Below are 22,080 nucleotides of genomic sequence, written 5' to 3'. Positions count from 1 at the left end.
AAAGTGTTCATTTAATACCTCAGCTATGCCCACTGCCTCCACGTGTAAATCCCTTTTTAGTCCCTAATTGGCCCCACTGTTCCTTTTACCACCCTTTTACTATTTATATGCCTACGGAAGACTTTGTGATTCCCTTTTATGTTAACTGCCAGTCTCTTCTCATACACTGTCTTTGCTTCTCTTATTTGCTTTTTCACTTCCCCTCTGAACCTTCTATATTCAGCCTGGTTCTCCATTGTATTATCTAACTGACATCTGTCATAAGCACATTTCTTCTTTATCTTAATCTCTATCTCTTTTGTCATCCAGGGAGCTCTGGACTTTGTTAGTTCTACCTTTCTCTTTCGTGGGAATATACCTTGACCTTGCTTTTTGTGGTATATATCAATTATTTGGACTTGAATGAAGTGGGTATGATGAAAAATTTGCAGACGATACAAAAACTGGCCATGTGGTTGATGAAGAAAAAAGCTGTAGACTGCAGGAAGATATCAATGGATTAGTCAGGTGGCAAATGGAGTTCAATGTGGAGAAGTGTGAGGTAATGCATTTGTGGAAGGCTAACAAGGCAAGGGAATACACAATAAATGGTAGAATACTGAAGTGTAAAGGAACAGAGGGATCTTAGCGTGCATGTCTGCAGATCCCTGAAGGTGGCTGGACAGGTAGACAAGTTGTTCAAGAAGGCATACTTGTTACGTGCCTTTATTAGCTGAGGCATAGAATGTAAGAGCTGGGAGATTATACTGGAACTGTATAAAGCATTAGTTAGGCCACACTTGGAGTACTGCATGCAGTTCTGGTCACCGCACAATAGGAAAGATGCGATTGCACTAGAGTGGGGATTGAAGAGTTTTACGAGGATGTTGCCTGGACTGGAGAATCTTAGTTATGAGGAAAGATTGGATAGGCTCGGGTTGTTTCCTTTGGAACAGAGGAGGCTGAGAGGAAACCTAATTGAAGTGTATAAAATTATGAGGGGACTAGATAGAGTGGATAGGAAGGCCCTATTCCATTTGGTTGACGGATCCTTAACCAGGGAGCATAGATTTAAGATAAGAAGTAGATGGTTTAGAGGGGATTCGCAGGGATTTTTTTTCTCCCAGCGGGTAGTGGGGATCTGGAACATAATGCCTGAAAGAATGGTCAAGGCAGAAACCCTCGTAATATTTACAAAGGACTTGGATATGCACTTGAAGTGCCGTAACCTACAAGGCTATAGACAAAGAGCTGGAAAGTGGGATTAGGATGAATGGCTACTTGTTGACCGGTGTGGACAGGATGGGCCGAATGGCCTCCTTCCCTGCTGTAATATTTCTATGAGAAGGATAATGTAGAATGTGGCTATGTAGGAAGTCAAAGTACTTTTACATTGTGGAACTCCATTTTTGACAGAAAGTAATCAATACCTTGATGTTAAAGAATTAATTTTGTTATATATTACTTCCCCGCAGCCCTGCCCTGCTCCACTTTGCCTTCCTGATTTTTGAGGGGATTGCTGTGGGTTCACTAAATTACAATGTAAATATGGAAAAGGAAGCTCATGTGGCTCATTTTAGTTCATCCACCCAGAATGACCTGGCAGTCTCCCTCACTAACTCTATCCTAAATAATTCTAAGGTTTTCTCCTCCAGTACTGTCTCACAGAGCCCATTCTTATGATGGAGAACTTTCTGACATCAGCCTTAATTAACCATTCACTAATTTGAATCTGTGTCTCTTTGTCCTACCCACTCGATTTAGTTGGAGATAATTCTGAGGATTTCCCATTTCCATACTGTTTGCTGTCTTGTACACCTTTAAGATCACCTTAGACTCCTTGTTCCGAGGCTAAACATCCTAAGTGCATACAATCTTTCCTAATCCCTCAGTCCTTTTGATGATACGTTTCTCACTCCACTGCTTCCAATGCTTGAATGTTGGTAACCTGAGCTAGACAAAGTACTAAAGGCATGGTCCGACCAGACCACCATCTGTTTTCTGAGTTCTACCGTGCTCTTTTGGCGATGTAGCTCAACATTCTGTTGGCTTTGTTGATTATCAGTCTGCAGTGGTTGGACATGTTGAGTGTCAAGTCTATTAGGACCCCAAGATCATCCTTAGTTATTTCAATAGCATTCATGCAGCTCCTGTGTGCAGTACTTTACAATTGTCTGCATTAAATTTAACCTGCCATTATTCTGACCACTTACATATTTTGCCCAACTCATTCTGGAATTTCTGAGCTGCCTTCTTTGATTCCGCTATCCCTCCAAATTTTGTACCCTCTGTCAATTTAGCCAGTTTGCATTGACTTTCTGAATCCAAATCATTAGTGTAAATCTAAAACGGTAGGCGTCCTAACAGTAATTACTGGGGCATTCTACTCAGTAACCCCCTCACCCTGACACAACTCCTTTAATAAGTATCTCCTTTTTTTTCATCCTTCAGCCAGCTTCTTACCCACGTACTTGTTTCAGTGTGTTTGTACTAATAGTAAATTTTCGAGGCCTGACGTACTACCCACCTAGTCAAAGCCTCTGTTTTAATAGTTAACTCCCTGTTCCATGTGTGTCCTGTTTTATTTTTTGTTTTCCTGTTTTCAACTTTATTTGTTGCTCTCAAGCAACTTCAACAAAACGAACAGCTGGTTTTCTTCTATTTAAAACCTTTCAAATTCATGTATTTATTTTTATTCTGTTGTTTGAATATTTTTAGCTGTTCAAATATCAAGTTGACTGATTTTGCTGTTTAATACTCCACCTGTGCTTTGCACACAAGTAAAGCCTGTTACAAAGAGGAAATGTCTGCCTTTTTGGAATCATATCAATCATGCAATACTCTCTGACCCTACTGTACATCGAAGTATATCCTGGAAGTGTAAAAATATATACTTTTTGTATTAAAACAAAGCCAATTAATAACAATGGATCTGAATGCACATGTCTTGGACATGACCTTTCAATCAGCAGGCTGAAGGAATTCCGAAATATGCCATCAAACTAAATAACAAGGAAACTCCCAAGATCACCTGTCACCACTTCGTCGGTGCTCTCACCTTGCTTAATCAAGGAGTGAAGTCCTGTCTCAGTGAAGACATGTGGTTATGCTGTTTTGAAGAAAATAAAACTCACTTTCGTTACCACATGCAGCACTTCTGCATGCTCATCAGATCAAGAGACTAGGGAGGGGCAATGGCAGAGTTTGAGTAACATAGAATTTTGATAGACCAGGGCACATGGTGGGGGAAAAGACAGGCTCTTCATAGAATTTGAGAGCAGCATGTTTTTGAAGAAAGGGTTCATTTAATCCTCTCTTGCAGAACACTGTCTTTATAACAGCAACCTGTCATCCCTGGTGACATAGAATCACAGAATTGCTACAGCGCAGAAGGAGGCCATGCAGCCCATTGTGTCTGCACTGGCTCTCCGCTCCCCGTAAGCCTGCACATTCTTCCTTTTCATATATCCTAGTTAATTTGTGTTGCATCTTTGCCATTGCTTTTATATTCTTCTTACAAGAGGTTTCCCAAATCGCTACACAATACTCTACTCTTTAGGGGGAGACGGTGGCGTAGTGATGATGTCACTGGACTAGTAATCCAGAGACCCAGACTAATACTCCGGGGACAGGGGTTCAAATCCCACCACAGCAGCTGGTGGAATTTAAATTCAATTAATTAATAAAAATCTGGAATTGAAAGCAAGTCTCAGTAATGGTGACCATGAAACTGCCATCGATTGTCGTAAAAACCCATTTGGTTTACGAATGTCCTTTAGGGAAGGAAATCTGCCATCCTTACCTGGCCTGGACCTACATGTGACACCAGAGCCACAGCAATGTGGTTGACTCTTAACTGCCTTCTGAAATGGCTTAGCATGTCATTCAGTTGTACAAAACCACTACACAGAGGACTGCAGCGGTTCAAGAGGACGGCTCACCACCACCTTTTCAAGGGCAATTAGGGATGGGCAACAAATGCTGGTGTCACCAGCGATGCCCACATCAACATGAAAATGAATTTTTAAAAAAACTAGCTATGATCTAACTAATGTCTTGTACAAGTTGTTTTTATATTATTTGCCTCTAATTACAAAACCAAGGGCTTTGCCTTTTTTTATTGACTTTTCTACTTGCGCTGCCCACTTTTCCAGTGCTTCTGAGAAAATTATCTTAGGGTTATCTTCTCAGTAACTGAAGTCTAATGTCAAAAATAAACAAAATAAATGTTGTAAATTTGCATAATTTGACAATTTTAAACACATTTTCCCCAACACTACTTGCCAAACATTTTAACCTGTAGCTCTCAGCGTCTTCCTTCCCTGCTAAGTCATGCCAGGCCACTCATTGCCTCCCACAAATAGCAATGATAACAGACCAGATAATCTGTTTTTGTGATGTTGGTTGAGCAGTAAATGGTGGCCAGGACATCAGGGGAACATCCCAGTTCTTCTTTGAAAAGTGCAAGGGGCCATTCTTCTGCATGAGACAGTTTAATATATCCAAAATACTGCACTTTCAGTCATGCAGCACTCCCTCAGTACTGCACTTAAGTGTCAACCTAGATCGTGTGCTCAAGTTGCCAGAGAAGGCCTTGAATCCATAACCTTCTGGCCCAGAGAGGAGAGTACAACCAACTGAGCCAAGCCTGACATCTTGATGGAAATTGATTTCTCCAGTTTGATTGGTGGGCTGTTAATTTCAATGTGAAATATGTAGACTTTTGAGCAAGTTTGGCTGTGACTTCTACTTTAAAACTTATTGAGACTGTTCTAAATCTCATTTGTATGTAATAGATACTGTTGACAGGGTTCTTCTTGAGTGAAGCTTCATGTTGAGCTTTTGCTGACACAAACTAGATTTGATTTATAAAATCGACCTGGACTAGGCTGTGAAAACTACCTTTGGGAAGGACTCTAATTTTCACAGCTGGTTGTTCTACTACATTGCTTTGGTACTACATGTGCAAAGTTTAAAATATTTTTTTGTATGACTGAATCTGATATTGCTTTGCTGATTGTTAGCTTTGTGCTTCCAGATTGATTTACCCCATCCATCCATCCTTCAGGATTCTAGCCTTGGCTGAGCCTCCTGTGGTAGGCAGTAGCACTCAGCAATGGCTGGGGTCAGAGCTGCTAACCATGTTCCTGTTTCATAGTGTAAGATCACTCTCCATGAAAGAAGAACTTGATGTCCTTATGAAAATGGTAAGGATTGCTTGGGTTCAGACCCCAGAGGTTTCTCTTAATTCAGGGTGTCGCATTTCAGAAGTGAGCTTTGTGTTTTTATATGTCTTGCTTTTCTTGAGCTGAAACTGCCACGCTCTGATAAATCAGTCATCTTGATTTTCCCAAATACGGATAGGTAGGAAAGACTATGAATCAGAAACCAGCAACCCATCTGCCTTCTCAATACTTAAAAACCCTGGGCCCTGGGCTTCTACATCCCAAAACCCTGCCCATGCATTGTACTTTAAACCTTATCATTGAAACCTTACCAACAACTAACAGGAAGAGGACGCTCCACAGAAATCCCCATCCTCAATTATGGCAGAGCCAAGACATCAGTGCATAAGATGAACCATTTGCAGCCACCTTCAGCCAGAAGTGTCAAGTGGATGATCCATCTCCGCCTCCTCTTGAAGTCCCCAGCATCACAGATGTCAGTCTTCAGCCAATTCAATTCACTCCATGTGTAATATCAAGAAATGGCTGAAGGCACTGAATTCAGCAAAGGCGAAGGGCCTGATAACAACCTGGCTGTTGTACTGAAGAGTTGTGCTCCAGAACTAGCTGTGCCCCTAGCCAAGTTGTTCCAGTACAGCTACAACACTGGCATCTGCCAAACAAGTGGAAAATTGCCCAGGTATGTTCTGTCCACAACAAAGCAGGACAAATCCAATCTGGCTAATTACCCCCCCGACAGTTTGCACTCAACCATCAGCAAAGTGATGGAAGGTGTCATTGACAGTGCTATCAAGTGACACATACACAGCAATTATCTGCTCACCGATGCTCAGTTTGGGTTCTGCCAGGGCCACTCAGCTCCAGACCTCGTTACAACTTTGGTCTGAACATGGGCAAAAGAGCTGAACTCAAGAGGTGAGGCAAAAGTGACTGCCCTTGACATCAAGGCAGTATTTGACCAAGTATGGCATCAAGGAGCCCGAGTAAAACTGAAGTCAATGGGAATCAGGGAAAACTCTCCACTGGTTGGAGTCATGCCTGGTACAAAGGAAGACGCTTGTGGTTGTTGGAGACAAATCATTTCAGCCCCAGGACATCGCTGCAGGGGTTCCTCAGGGTAATGTCTTAGGCCCAACCATCTTCAGCTTCTTCATCAATGATCTTCCTTCTGACATAAGCTCAAAAGTGAGGATGTTCACTGATGTTCAGTACCAATCACAACTTTGGTGATGATCTTTGCGTCCTCACTGTCCACTGGAGTAGTACCAGATGATTGGAGGGTGGCAAATGTTATTTCCTTGTTCAAGAAAGGGAATAGGGATAACCCTGGGAATTATAGACCAGTCAGTCTTACGTCAGTAGTGGGCAAATTATTGGAGAGGATTCTGAGAGACAGGATTTATGATTATTTGGAAAAGCATAGTTTGATTAGAGACAGTCAGCATGGCTTTGTGAGGGGCAGGTCATGCCTCACAAGCCTTATTGAATTCTTTGAAGATGTGACAAAACACATTGATGAAGGAAGAGCAGTGGATGTGGTGTATATGGATTTTAGCAAAGCGTTTGATAAGGTTCCCCATGGTAGGCTCATTCAGAAAGTAAGGAGGCATGGGATACAGGGAAAGTTGGCTGTCTGGATACAGAATTGGCTGGCCCATAGAAGACAGAGGGTGGTAGTAGATGGAAAGTATTCAGCCTGGAGCTCGGTGAGCAGTGGTGTTCCACAAGGATCTGTTCTGGGACCTCTGCTCTTTGTGATTTTTATAAATGACTTGGATGAGGAAGTGGAAGGCTGGGTTAGCAAGTTTGCCGATGACACGAAGGTTGCTGGAGTTGTGGATAGTGTGGAGGGCTGTTGTAGGTTGCAATGGGACATTGACAGGATGCAGAGCTGGGCTGAGAAGTGGCAGATGGAGTTCAACCTGGAAAAGTGTGAAGTGATTCATTTTGGAAGGTCGAATTTGAATGCAGAATACAGGCTTAAAGACAGGATTCTTGGTAGTGTGGAGGAACAGAGGGATCTTGGGGTCCATGTGCATAGATCGCTCAAAGTTGCCACCCAAGTTGATAGGGTTGTTAAGAAGGCGTATGGTGTGTTGGCTTTCATTAACAGGAGGATTGAGTTTAAGAGCTGCGAGGTTATGCTGCAGCTCTATAAGGCCCTGGTTCGACCACACTTGGAATATTGTGTTCAGTTCTGGTCGCCTCATTTTCGGAAGGATGTGGAAGCTTTAGAGAGGGTGCACAGGAGATTTACCAGGATGCTGCCTGGACTGGAGGGCATGTCTTACGAAGAAAGGTTGAGGGTGCTAGGGCTTTTCTCATTGGAGCGAAGAAGGATGAGAGGTGACTTGATAGAGGGGTACAAGATGATGAGAGGCATAGATAGAGTGGATAGCCAGAGACTTTTTCCCAGGGCGGAAAGGGCTATCGGCAGGGGGCATAATTTTAAGGTGATTGGAGGAAGGTTTCGGGGAGATGTCAGAGGTAGGTTCTTTACACAGAGAGTGGTGGGTGCGTGGAATGCACTGCCTGCGGTGGTAGTAGAAGCAGATACGTTAGTGACATTTAAGCGACTCTTGGATAGGTACATGGATGATAGTAGCATGAAGGGTATGTAGGTAGTTTGATCTTAGAGTAGGTTAAAGGTTCGGCACAACATCGTGGGCCGAAGGGCCTGTACTGTGCTGTACTGATCTATGTTCTCAAATGCTGAAGCAGTCTGTGTCCGCATGCAGCAACACCTGGATAACATTCAGACTTGGGCTGATAAATGGCAAGAAGCATTTGCACCACACAAGTGCCAGGCAATGACCATCTCCAACAAGAGAGAATCTAACCATTTCCCCCTGACATTCAGTGGCATTACCATTATTGAATCGCCCATGATCAGCATCCTGGGGGTTACCATTTACCAGAAACTGAACTGGAGCAGCCACATAAATGCTGTGGCTACAAGAGTAGGTGAGAGATTGGGAATTCTGCGGCGAGTAACTCACCTCCTGACCCCCAAAGCCTGTCCACAAGGTGCCTGTGGGAAATGTGATGGAATATTCTGCACTTGCCTGGATGAGTGCAGCTCCAACAAGACTCAGGAAGCTCGACACCATCCAGGACAAAGCAGCCTACTCGAACGGCACCCCATCCACCACCTTAAACATTCACTCCTTCGCCACCGGTGCACAGTGGAAGCAATGTGTACCATCTGCAAGATGCACTGCAGCAACGCACCAAGGCTCCTTTGACAGCACTTTCCACACCCGCGACCTCTACCACTTAGAAGAACTAGGGCAGCAGATGCATGGGAACACCCCCACCTACAAGTTCTCCAAACCACACACCATCCTGATTTGGAACTATGTTGCCACTCCTTCATTGTCGCTGGGTCACAATCCTGGAGCTCTCTTCCGATCAGCATTGTGAGTGTACCTACGCCACGTGGACTGCAGTGGTTCAGCACCGCCTTCTCAAGGGCAGTTAGGGATGGGCAATAAATGCTGACCTTGCCAGCAATGCTCACATCACACAAACGAATAAAAAAAATGTTGAAATTTATAAAGGGCTTTCATCAGAATCTTGGTTAATTTAAGTTTCTCTTAATATACTATAAACAGTATGTCTAGTGTGGATTTCCTGTCCGTCACACTTCTCTGTTACCTTCAGCTCTCTGTGCCATACAGAAAAATATGAAAGGCTGAGGTTGGAGCACAGGCTGGTTTTGATGCCGAGGTTGAAGTAAGCAGGCTTTATGATGTAGAAGATGTGCTTTGGAGACCTGTCCTCTTGAGTCTCCCTTCATCACTGTGCTTCTCAGCTTGAATCCAGACCTGACTTGACACTGGAATAAAGTGGAATGAGACTGCTGGAAGGAACTTTGTCTCACTCTGTTTCGCTTCGGAGTCAGTGTGGAGCTCCACCCAAGACTGGTTTCAGCTTCACACTGATGCGATATGCATGAGCGGGATGTTTAATTTTTTTGTGGATATTGGTTCTATGCTTGCTTTGACTAATGTTGAACAGCACAGTAACGCAAAACTATCATTTCACATTTGATTTAGCTACCTTGCATTTTAATATGTCAGAAATTGATAGAAGCACAGATACTACAAACACCAGTGAAAATCCCATCTTATAAAAAGAGAGGCTTAATTCATTCATTCACCATAAATGAGTAGCCCCTCAGCATTGCCCCAAAATGAGAGAGAATATCAATTTGTATACTGTTGAGTTTCAACTTCACGTGGGAGGACACTGAGTACAGGCATGGTCTTTCTTTCCAGCAGAAGGATTGGCGATAGAAGTTGAACATATATAAAAAATATTGAACAGGAAAAGACCAGCTGCTGCATTGAATCTATCCCAGCCAGTTGTAACTAATCAACACGGCCCCCAATACATCCCACACACCAACAATCATGTCATCTGCTGGGAATTGAATATGCTCTCTTGTACTGACACTGAATGTCATGCATGCACAAAGCAGTTCTGTAAGTGGCTGATCAGACACCGGAGATTCCCTGGCAAACATAGCAAGTGATACAAAAAAAAGTAGAAATGTGAATTTGTATTGTGCCTCTCACATCCTCAGGACATTGCAAAATGCTTCACTGCCAATGAACTGCTTTTGAAGTCACTGTTACCATTTAGACATTTGAGAGAGCTTATTTACATATGGTAAAGACAGCAAAAAGTACCCAATTGAGTGAACCAAGGGGTTGACCGGTTTTTATATTAAAACATTTTCATATATCATGCACTACCTGTAAATGTCACACTGGCTTCCTGTCACACTTTCCCGGTCATACTTTATTGCTACCACCCCTATTATAAAACAGCACATCCTGCAACTCAGCATGAGCAACACCATAGGTGATCCGCTAATACATACCAGTTGATCTCCCCTGGCGTTGCACATGGTGAGTAAAGACTCCATGTAATTTTCAGGTGCAATGGGATGGAGGGCAGGAATAATTGGACTAAGGCATGCTGTTGTAATTTGGTCCCTATTTTCCAGTCATACACTTTTTCCCTTATTTTTATAAAATAGTTGACAAAACTTATCTAATTTTGAATGCAGCATAAGTAATTGAAGCAAACTGTAAATGGGATATGAAAGCATAATTCATAAAATTTTGATGCAATTCATTTCAAATTTCTAGGTTTCAACATTACTGCCATCTTTTGTGATGTATTGTTAATCTGATTTTCCAACAGTTCACCTATCTTCTGCTGTTGCCATTTTCAGTCAGTGTTAACATCATTAACACAGCATTAACAACATTTAAACGTACTTCATGAATTATGCTGTTCATTTGCTTTTATCATGTGTTTATCCAAAGTTATTAAAGTCCAAAGTTGCTCAAGGACATTGTAAACCCCTGTACTTCTCAGTTATAAACTGGGAGAAATTGATTAGAGTTGGAGTTAGTAAAGTTCGAAGAATGAGTAAGTTATTATTCAAAGAAATGCAGGGGAGTTCCCTATGAGTCCCGGACAATATTTATCCCTTAACCAAAACCCAAAAACAGATTATCCGATCATTACCTCATTGCTGTTTATGGGATCTTGCTGCCACGCTTCCTACATTACAACAGTGTTTATACTTCAAAAGTACTTATTGTCTGTGAAGCGCTTTGGGATATCCTGAGGTTGTGAAAGGCACTATCCAGGTTCTTTTTACCTGCTTGGAAAATTGTTGGCACATGTTGTTTTATCTTGCCCCTGCAGATTCCACGTGTCCCGAAAGATGCCGTTGCACAACTGTTGCAGTTTACTCACACGCTTCGGCAGACCAGCGATCCGACAGTAAGTTTAACTTGGCCATAAAATCATACAAGTAGAACAAGATGTGAGAAGATGCCTTGTCATGATACACTGTGTAGGATGTTTCTTTTCATGCAGAATACTTGAGTAGATGTGTATCAATCTTTGAAGGTGGCAGGGCATATTGATAGAGTGGTTGGTAAAGCATATGGAATCTTGGGCTTCATAAATAAAGGCATTGAGTATAAAAGCAGGGAATTTATGCTGAATCTTTATAAAGCTCTGGTTAGGCCCTAGCTAGAGTATTGCATCCAGTTCTGGTCACACTTTAGGACGGATGTGAGGCTCCTTGAGAGGCTGCAGAGGAGATTTACCAGAATGGGGGATTTTAGTGATGGTTAGCTTGGAAAAACTGGGTTTGTTCTCCTTGGAGCAAAGGCAATTGAGAGGAGATTTAATAGAGGTTTTCAAGATTCTGACAGGCTTAGGTAAGTTTGATAAGGAAAATCTGTTTCCATTAACTGATGTTAGAAAGACTAGGGAATGCAGATTGAAGGGTTTGGGCAAGAGATGCTGGGGGAATATGAGGAAAAACTTTTTTATGCAGCGGGTGATAATGACCTGGAACTCGCTGCCCGCAAGGGTGGTGGAAGCGGAGACAATCAATGATTTCAAATGGAAATTGGATGGCCACTTGAAGGAAATTGATTTGCAGGACTACGGGGATCGAGCCGGGGAGTGGGACTGACTGGATTTCTCCATGGAGAGCTGGCATGGACTCGATGAGCCGAATGGCCTCTTTCTATGCCGTATATGACTCTGACACTGTGGTAAAATCCCAATCTCAGCTGCAATGGCAAAGAAAGGTAATGAGTGGAAGATAATGGTTGTCAGAGGGAGGGAAAGTGAGAGGGACAATTAGCCTGGTGTTAACAAATGTAGGTAACTAGATCACCCTCCCAACCTCTTGGCTGGATTGAAACCATTTGCGCACTTCAGTCAAAGTAACTTTATTTCCCTACAATTAAATAATGATTACTTTGGTGTGGAATCAATCCTCCTTGTGAGTATTTTCATACAGCTTTTAAAAAAGGCAATTTAGTTGTGCACTAGATTAGTGATAATTTGGTGTATAACAAACTACATGGCTGTTAATAGCCAACAAAGTTGTTCCTAATAGACCACAGTCATGTAAGTACATTTTTCCAATTAAAGTTAGTTACCACAGGGATAGATAGGAAAGGGAGATTCAAGATATACAGAACTGTCAAACTAACATTGAAAGTATTGGGAGTTTCTTTTTGGTACATGGGCTTAAATAAACAAGAACATTAAAACCATGTTTAAAAGCTGTAAGTTTTTAGGTGTTGCAATTTCATGTTAGTGCTGTTCAGAGCATTTTCTACTGTTTGGCTAGTGTATCTTAGGGCGGCACAGTGGCGCAGTGGTTAGCACCGCAACCTCACAGCTTCAGTGACCCGGGTTCAGTTCTGGGTACTGCCTGTGCGGAGTTTGCAAGTTCTCCCTATGACCACGTGGGTTTCCTCCGGGTGCTCCGGTTTCCTCCCACAGCCAAAGACTTGCAGGTTGTTAGGTAAATTGGCCATTGTAAATTGCCCCTAGTGTAGGTAGGTGGTAGGAGAATGGTGGGGATGTGGTAGGGAATATGGGATTAATGTGGGATTAATATAAATGGGTGGCTGTTGGTCGGCACAGACTCAGTGGACCGAAGGGCCTGTTTCAGTGCTGTATCTCTAAATAAAATAAATAAATAAAATTGATTGCGGAGAATTGTTAACGTCTGCTGAAAATGTACTGGACTGACCACAAGTAATTTTTTTGGAATTGATAGCTTGGAGTCATCATTGTTCACACCTTAAAATGTAGCTTGTACATTACACTAACATCAGTGAAACGATCCAGGATTCACAATGAGTTTCATTTAAATCCTACTGTATAGTATACAGTAACCTTGCACTATACCTCCATAACATCACTTGACTCCAACCCCACTTCAGTTAATCTGCTGCTGAAACCCTCATCTGTCCTTTTGTTTTTGAACCTCTTAACTTGACTACTCCAATACACACCTTCCACTCTCCGTAAACATGAGGTCCTCTGATACTGCTGTCTGTGTCCTGACTCAAACAAAGTCTCGTTCACCCATCACCCCTCTGCTCGCTGACCTATATTAGCTCTTGGTAAACGACACCTTGATTTACAAAATTCTGACCATGATTTCAAACCTTCCATGGCTTTGCCCCTCCCTATCACTGACCTCCTCCAGCCCTTGGAGATATCTACGGTCCTCCAATTCTGGCCTCTTGCCCATCCCTGATTTTAATTGCTCCACCATTGGCGATTGTGCCTTCAGGTGGCTGAGCCCTTAGCTCTGCAATTTCCTCCCTAAATCTCTGCGCTCCTTAAAATCTACCTCTTTTAGCAAGCTTTCAGTCATCTGCCCCGAATCGCCTTATCTAACCCGGTGTCAAATTTTATTTAATAATGCTCCAGTGAAGCACTGTGGGACGTTTTATTACATTAAAGGTGTTATATAAATCCAAACTGTTGGTGTTGTTTTCTTTTGCTTAGACTATTGGTGAGTGTAGAGTGTGTTACGACCAGGTGAGAAATGTGTCTAGGGATCTTTTGCTGTCTTCATCTGGTTTTATGGTAACAGGGTTTAATATTAAACACACTGTGTTTTGAGTTCTCCTTTTTGTGCATCCTTGTTCACAACTTTCCAATTATAAGACAAAAAAACTAATTCACACAGGCTTTCTGAGGTTTAAAGAAGAAAGATAAAATGTTATTAAAACTTAAACTTAAGCTCTAATACGGTTAACGCCTACGGATATACGACGCACCCACGCTAGCCTGCACATGTGGTACACACATGCAAATAGAGACAGAAAAGAGCAGAAGAAAAGATAAGTAGAACAGTTTGAGGCAATATCTTGTTACTGTTCCTCGAGCTCGCTTGTGTCCTTGATTGAAGATATGGTCTTGAGTTTCGTTGGGGCCTAGTATTCTTCGTGAACCTTGTTTACATAGGAGATTTTTATCTCCATCAGTTTACGTGTCTTCAGTTCCCTGAGAGATGAGCAACCAGGAGAGGAGAGGTCTTCTCAAACCAGGAGTCAGGAGCTTTCTGATCTCAAGAACTGTTTTCTCCAGTTTAAAACTTAGTTCAAACCTCTGCAACAGCCAGTTAGCCATGTGACTAAAACTGGTCTGAGCACTTCTGTGTATTGGTGAAGCAACTACTGGGTCCCCATTGTTTCAACACTGTCTGTTATTATGCAAATGTCTTTCCAGTCAGTAACTTGCAATTTTTTGCAAGTTTTAATGTTCATGTGGCGAAATCCCATGTGCCTCAATCTTGGCAGGTGGGCGGGTTTGCCTGACACCTCCACACCCAGGGGAATGAAATGCGATTTGATGAAAATGGCATATTTCATTACAGAGAGAAATATAAGATACAGAAAGAAACCATGCATTTCTCTCTAAAATAAAAGCAAAATACTGCGGATGCTGGAAATCTGAAATAAAAACAAGAAATGCTGGAAGTGCTCAGCAGGTCTGGCAGCATCTGTGGAGAGAGGAGCAGAGTTTATGTTTCAGGTCAGTGACCCCTCCTTCCTTGTTTTCATTTCATGCATTTCTCTCATTCATTTCCATTCATTCACCAATCTAGAAGCTCATCAAAAATGGTCTATTCTGGGTGCCAGGGCTGCTTTAATTTCCCCTTTTTTTTTTCAGGAGAGTTAGTCAGGGGCGGGTCTATCCTGAACTCCCTGATTCATGCAAAGACTTTTGGCTTCAGGGGATCGAACAAAGAAAATTACAGCACAGGAACAGGCCCTTTGGCCTTCCAAGCCTGCGCCGATCCAGATCCTCTAGCTAAACATGTCGCCTATTTTCTAAGGGTCTGTATCTCTTTGCTTCCTGCCCATTCATGTATCTGTCTAGATACATCTTAAAAGACGCTATCGTGCCCGTGTCTACCACCTCCGCTGGCAACGCATTCCAGGCACCCACCACCCTCTGCGTAAAGAACTTTCCACGTATATGCCCCCTAAACTTTTCCCCTCTCACTTTGAACTCGTGACCCTTCGTAATTGAATCCCCCACTCTGGGAAAAAGTTTCTTGCTATCCACCCTGTCTATACCTCTCATGATTTTGTACACCTCAATCAGGTCCCCCCTCAACCTCCGTCTTTCTAATGAAAATAATCCTAATCTACTCAACCTCTCTTCATAGCTAGCGCCCTCCATACCAGGCAACATCCTGGTGAACCTCCTCTGCACCCTCTCCAAAGCATCTACATTCTTTTGGTAATATTGGGACCAGAACTGCACGCAGTATTCCAAATGTGGCCGAACCAAAGTCTTATACAACTGTAACATGACCTGCCAACTCTTGTACTCAATACTCCGTCCGATGAAGGAAAGCATGCCGTATGCCTTCTTGACCACTCTATTGACCTGCGTTGCCAGCTTCAGGGAACAATGGACCTGAACACCCAAATCTCTCTGCACATCAATTTTCCCCAGGACTTTTCCATTTACTGTATAGTTCACTCTTGAATTGGATCTTCCAAAATGCATCACCTCGCATTTGCCCGGATTGAACTCCATCTGCCGTTTCTCTGCCCAACTCTCCAATCTATCTATATTCTGCTGTATTCTCTGACAGTCCCCTTCACTATCTGCTACTCCACCAATCTTAGTGTCATCTGCAAACTTGCTAATCAGAACACCTATACTTTCCTCCAAATCATTTATGTATATCACAAACAACAGTGGTCCCAGCACGGATCCCTGTGGAACACCACTGGTCACACGTCTCCATTTTGAGAAATTCCCTTCCACTACTACTCTCTGTCTCCTGTTGCCCAGCCAGTTCTTTATCCATCTAGCTAGTACACCCTGGACCCCATGCGACTTCACTTTCTCCATCAGCCTACCATGGGGAACCTTATCAAACGCCTTACTGAAGTCCATGTATATGACATCTACAGCCCTTCCCTCATCAATCAACTGTCACTTCCTCAAAGAATTCTATTAAGTTGGTAAGACATGACCTTTCCTGCACAAAACCATGTTGCCTATCACTGATAAGCCCATTTTCTTCCAAATGGGAATAGATCCTATCCCTCAGTATCTTCTCCAGCAGCTTGACGTCAGGCTCACCGGTCTATAATTACCAGGATTTTCCCTGCTACCCTTCTTAAACAAGGGGACAACATTAGCAATTCTCCAGTCCTCCGGGACCTCACCTATGTTTAAGGATGCTGCAAAGGTATCTGTTCAAGCCCCAGCTATTTCCTCTCTCACTTCCCTCAGTAACCTGGAATAGATCCCATCCGGACCTGGGGACTTGTCCACCTTAATGCCTTTTAGAATACCCAACACTTCCTCCCTCCTTATGCCGACTTGACCTAGAGTAATCAAACATCTGTCCCTAACCTCAACATCCGTCATGTCCGTCTCAGTGAATACCGATTCAAAGTACTCATTTAAAATCTCACCCATTTTCTCTGACTCCACGCATAACTTTCCTCCTTTGTCCTTGAGTGGGCCAATCCTTTCTCTAGTTACCCTCTTGCTCCTTATATATGAATAAAAGGCTTTGGGATTTTCCTTAACCCTGTTTGCTGAAGATATTTCATGACCCCTTTTAGCCCTCTTAATTCCTCGTTTCAGATTGGTCCTACATTCCCGATATTCTTCCAAAGCTTCGTCTTTCTTCAGCCGCCTAGACCTTATGTATGCTTCCTTTTTCCTCTTTGCTAGTCTCACAATTTCACCTGTCATCCATGGTTCCCTAATGTTGCCATTTCTATCCCTCATTTTCACAGGAACATGTCTCTCCTGCACGCTAATCAACCTCTCTTTAAAAGCCTCCCACATATCAAATGTGGATTTACCTTCAAACAGCTGCTCCCAATCTACATTCCCCAGCTCCTGCCGAATTTTGGTATAGTTAGCCTTCCCCCAATTTAGCACTCTTCCTTTAGGACCACTCTCGTCTTTGTCCATGTGTATTCTAAAACTTACGGAATTGTGATCACTATTCCCAAAGTAGTCCCCTACTGAAACTTCAACCACCTGGCCGGGCTCATTCCCTAACACCAGGTCCAGTATGGCCCCTTCCCGAGTTGGACTATTTACATACTGCTCTAGAAAACCCTCCTGGATGCTCCTTACAAATTCTGCTCCATCTAGACCTCTAACACTAAGTGAATCCCAGTCAATGTTGGGAAAATTAAAATCTCCTATCACCACCACCCTGTTGCTCCGACATCTTTCCATAATCTGTTTACATATTTGTACCTCTAGTGGTTCCCTTTTCCTCTGACTGTGGGGGTGGTGTCTTTGTTACTTGCCCTTTTTTTCTGTGGGACACTCCTACCCGCAGGTATTTGTGCAGACCTAACTACATTCTCCTGCGACACTTTGACTAGGTGAGGCATCACCCTCATGGCTTCTCTGCCCCTAGAGGTCTCTCTTGGTCTCTGCAGGTTCCTGTAAATGCTGTTAGCAACTCTGGTGGGGTGCTTCTGGAGTCTGCATTCACGTAGGTGGATGTGGAGTCTAACTTTTCACATTTCTCTGAGTTGGTTGATCAGGCCCTTCTTAATATTTCTCCCCGGTACCCCTGTAGCATCACTAACTGGTGAACTCCTGTCCAGTCTTTGCATTCAGATCTGTGAGGAGAACTCCATTTCCTCATCAGTACCTCATTTTAAAAATATTAGCAATCAGGGACTCCTTCTGCTTCACTTTCAGACTCGGCAGTCTGTGATAACTCTTGCAATACTGCGTCGGCTTGCTGAGTCTCAGCTAGGGAAAATCCATTTAATTCATTGCCTGGGTCTCCTAACTTTCCAAAGAAAGTCTCGGACAGACAGACCTGCCTGCAGTGCCAATGCAGTCTCCTCTGGGGATCATGGCCTGACCCACTACACATTCAGGGAAACTGCAGGAGACCATCTCCTGCCAGCGCCCTATCTCTCTGACCTCCTGCGGTCTGACTTTCTCTACTGGAGGGGCTCCACCTTCACCCCTGCCAGATCATTACCTAGGAGCAGGTCAACCCCACCCACAGGCAAACTAGGGACAGTCCCTACCGTCTTTGGTCCTGAAACTAAGTTGCACTCCAAGTGCTCCTGGTGTACAGATACAGACATACACTGCCCTCCAATACCATTCACCACCATTTTGGTGTTCACTGCACTCTCTGGGGGAAAGGCCAGGCCTTTTCCCAGTAAAAGGGAACTGGTGGCCCCTGTGTCCCTGAGAATCACTATGGGCTTGCTTGCCCCACTCGAGGGGTATGGGGTTACTTTCCCTTCAAATACAAAACCCTGATAACCTTCAGGAATCCTATTCACTTTTCCTGCACTGGCTGTAGTAAGCTCCCTGGGTTGCACTCTTACTGCAGTTAAAGCCACAGCTTGTTCTGTGTTTTCCATCAGGGTCCTGTCTGCACTGAGCGGGTGTGCCCTGATTAACCCTAGCGGTTTCCCTTTTAGTTTCCAGCAGTCAGTTTTTAAATGCCCTGCCTTATTACAATGGAAGCACACAGATCTCCGGGTCTCACTCTTGCTCACGGCACCTTCCTTTTTGGCTGGAGGAGGGCCCCCTGTGTCTCCTGCTTTCCTTTATCTTCTAGGACTGCCTGGGTGGATATCACCTTCCCACCCTTTGTCCTTTTCAGATTTGTGAGGGTGATCAGGAAAGGTTCTCCCCTGGGAAACCGACTTATAAATTAAAGCAAACTCATTGGCCAGAATGGCCGCTTGCCGGGCTCCCTGAACCCGCTGCTCCTCGCCATGAGTTTTAATTGAGAATGGGAGAGAGTTTTTAAATTCCTCTAACAGGATTGCTTCTCTGAGAGTCTCATAGCTGAGTTGTATTTTTAAAACCCTCAGCCACTGATCAAAAGCCAGCTGATTGCTTCTTTCAAACTCCAGATAAGTTTAATTGGCTTGCTTTTTGAGGGTTGTAAAGTTTTGGTGGTAGGCTTCGGGTACTAATTCACATGCCCCAAGGATAGCATTTTTGTTCCGTTCATAATTTGATGAACTCTCATCTGGCAGCAAGGAATAAACCTTGCTTTTCCAGTTAGTTTGCTTTGCACTAAAAGAGACCAGCTCTCATCTGGCCGTTATAGCTGCCTTGCCAGTTTCTCGAAGGACACGAAAAACACTTCCACATCTTCCTCATTGAATTTTGGAATTAATTGGGCAGGTATTAGCAAACTTGTACCCGGTCCTGAATTCTGATCCTCCATATTGACCATGCTTTCACTAGGGTTACTCTGTCGCCCTCTCGTTAACTCAAGCTGCTTCAACTCTCGTTCTTCACATTCTTTCCGGAATATTCTTTCTCTCTCTCTCTCTCTCTCTCTCTGTCTGTCTCTCTCTCTCTCCTCTCTCTCCCTCTCCCTCACTCTCCCTCTCCCTCTCACTCTCACTCTCACTCTCTCACTCTTACTCTCTCTCATTCCTTCTCTTGTCTTTCTATCTCTCCTGCCTTTCGTTTTCTTCACATTCCTTTTGGAAGGCCCTCTTTTTCTCCCTCTCTAATTCAAGTTTCCTTAATTCCAATTGTATCTTTGCTAGCAGTTCCATCTCTCAGTCTGCTTCTAACACTGCCTCTGCTTCATCTGATTCAAGGGAAAAATGGTGGGCCACTAGCCTTAGCAGTTCAGACTTCCTAGCCTTGCCACATACAGTAATACCACACTGCTCAGCCATTTTTCTCAACTCCTCCATCGACAGTGCTTTAAACTTATCCTAACTTCGTTCACCCTGGCTTGGAGAGCTACTCGCTTCAGTTGCAGACATGTTAGCATTCAATCACACCCCCCCACAAGAAAACCTGTATTGACTTGTTGTTTTTGATTGGGAACAATTTGGCTCTCCACTTCTAATGTCATTCGTTTGTCTGTGGGTAACAATCCAGACGCTAGCACCGAATTTCTGTTAGGGCCAGGTGAGTAATGTGTCTAGGGATCTTTTGCTGTCTTCACCTGGTCTTATTGTAACAGGGTTTAATAATAAACACACTGTATTTTGAGTTCTCCTTTTTGTGAATCCTTGTTCACAACTTTCCAATTATAAGACAAAAAAACCAATTCACACAGGCTTTCTGAAGTTTAAAGAAGAAAGATCAAATTTTATTAAAACTTAAACTTAAGCTCTAATACGGTTAACGCCTACGGATATACGACACACCCACGCTAGCCTGCACACAGTTAAGTTTGAGAGTTTTGTGTGTTCATCCACCATTCATAGTTTTCCAAAAGAGTCCATACCCGAACAAATTCTTTGTCTCACCAATGTGAATCAAAAGTTGCCCAGACTGGATTGTTTTCCAGAGGAATTTGGCTGCAGCAATTCAAGATTAGGAGGTGAAGAAGAGGTTCACTGCCTCAGAAAATTGAGCAAATGTGTTTCAGACTGGAGATAAAGAAAAGTTTAGCATTTACAAAGCCACTTCATTATGTCAACCATTGGTAGCACTCTTGTCAGAAGGTTGCGGGTTCAAGTCCCACTCAAGCTAACTCTTCAGTGCAGTACTGAGGGAGTGCTGCACTGTTGGAGATGCTGTCTTTCAAATGGCATGTTATGCTGAGGCCCTGTCAGCCTCTCAAGTGGATAGTCAAGATGCCATAGCTCTATTTTGAAGAAGAGCAGGGGAGTTCTACCAGTGTCCTGGCCAATATTTAATCTTCAACTAACATCACTAAAACAGATTAGCTGTTATTACTGTCCTGAGGTCATGAAAGATGCTGTATAAATACAAGTCTTTAAGTTCTCGGAGCACTCCAAAGTACTTCACTTTTGAAGTGCAGTCTCTGTTTCATAGTAATGCCATTGCAATGTAATCTTGGATCAGAATTGTTGTTCAATATATATTTTTTGCAATCATCTTCAATTCTGAAGTAATCCTTCAAGCTTTGAGAGGAGAAGTGGCTGCTAATGCTGAATCATTTGTTTTCTTTGTCCTTTCAGGCACAGTCTCTGGCTTCATCACTTTCTACACGGCAGTTACTTCGAATCTGCAGCCGCTTCTCATGCTACCCAGAGGAAAGTCTGTACCATGCTGTGAATAAAGCCTGTCTCTCCAGGTAACCTGGCAGTTTGTTCTCTGTGCCTATTACCACAAATCCAGTGTTCAACCACTTCAGAGGTCATTATCAAGCTCTTCTCAGTATTGCCCACTTTCAGCTTTACTTAAGCGATGATGGGCAGAATTTTTGTTTGCATGGCTTGGACAGAATGCAAGGAGGAATATTGAGCTGGGGAGGGAGTTGCATTCGGGAGAAGGGAGTGAAGCATGCCTGATTTTGCTTCTGTTAATTTAAATGGAGGGAGCATCAGGTGGGATTCATTCTGGGCATACAGGGCTGCCCAGTGTTCCCACTCTGCATAATGCCCAGTAGGTACGGTCAATACTCTACTGATAGATTTAGATGATCAAAATATCATTATTAATTTTGAAAATGATATAATGTTGGTTTAAAAAAATAAATTCTACAAATTATGTAAAAGCATCTATTCCGGTTACTGCACAGATTTTTAATTAAGTTATGAATTAAAATAAGAATTTGAGTATTGCTGAAAATAGGGACATGTTGTCAAAGCTTTTCGTCTTGCAATCATCAGGACAATCTGCAAGAGTACCAATGTAAGGGAAAACAACAACTTTGTGCTAGATGAGAAGAGAGTGCTGATTGATTGGCAAGTGAACTTTGATTGGTAGAGATGTGGCCATGGAGAATGCACCAGTTTGCAGTGACTGACAGTTGACTGCCAAGCTTTGTTTGAAATTTAAACCAGTTTGACTCTGATTGGTCAAGGCATTGCCCCGAGGAATGAGCCAGCGAATAGCTATCACTTATTTTGTTCAGCTGAAACAGGCGCAATGTCTATCATGGTCTACCGCAAACCTACCTTCACTGGTCAGTACACGCGTTGGGATTCTTACAGTTCCACAGGCTGTAAGATTGGCCTTATCGGCAACCAGTTATTGCCATTCTGGGTGCAAAATCTAGAAATCACGGTGATTCCGTAGGGAAGGGATCTTAAACTGTGATGAAGGGTTAAGGAAGTCAGACTTGTTTTTTAAAAAAAAA

The 22,080-nt window shown here is 43.2% G+C and overlaps 1 protein-coding gene across 2 annotated transcripts in view; it reads left to right on the top strand.

Moving 5' to 3' along the window:
• The window catches only part of vwa8 (von Willebrand factor A domain containing 8), a 402,749-nt gene that overhangs the window by 157,475 nt on the left and 223,194 nt on the right, over window positions 1-22,080 (top strand). For both annotated transcript variants that reach the window (XM_068040239.1, XM_068040240.1), the window contains 3 exons: window positions 5,018-5,186; window positions 10,893-10,970; window positions 20,957-21,072. In XM_068040239.1, coding sequence (XP_067896340.1) covers window positions 5,018-5,186; window positions 10,893-10,970; window positions 20,957-21,072 — 363 coding nt within the window. The remainder of the gene's footprint in view (window positions 1-5,017; window positions 5,187-10,892; window positions 10,971-20,956; window positions 21,073-22,080) is intronic.

Source organism: Heterodontus francisci, chromosome 10 (assembly GCF_036365525.1).
Source record: "Heterodontus francisci isolate sHetFra1 chromosome 10, sHetFra1.hap1, whole genome shotgun sequence".
In the NCBI taxonomy this organism is placed as follows: domain Eukaryota; kingdom Metazoa; phylum Chordata; class Chondrichthyes; order Heterodontiformes; family Heterodontidae; genus Heterodontus; species Heterodontus francisci.
The sequence above is the reverse complement of the archived record's forward strand: the minus strand, read 5'-3'. Positions and strand labels throughout refer to the sequence as shown.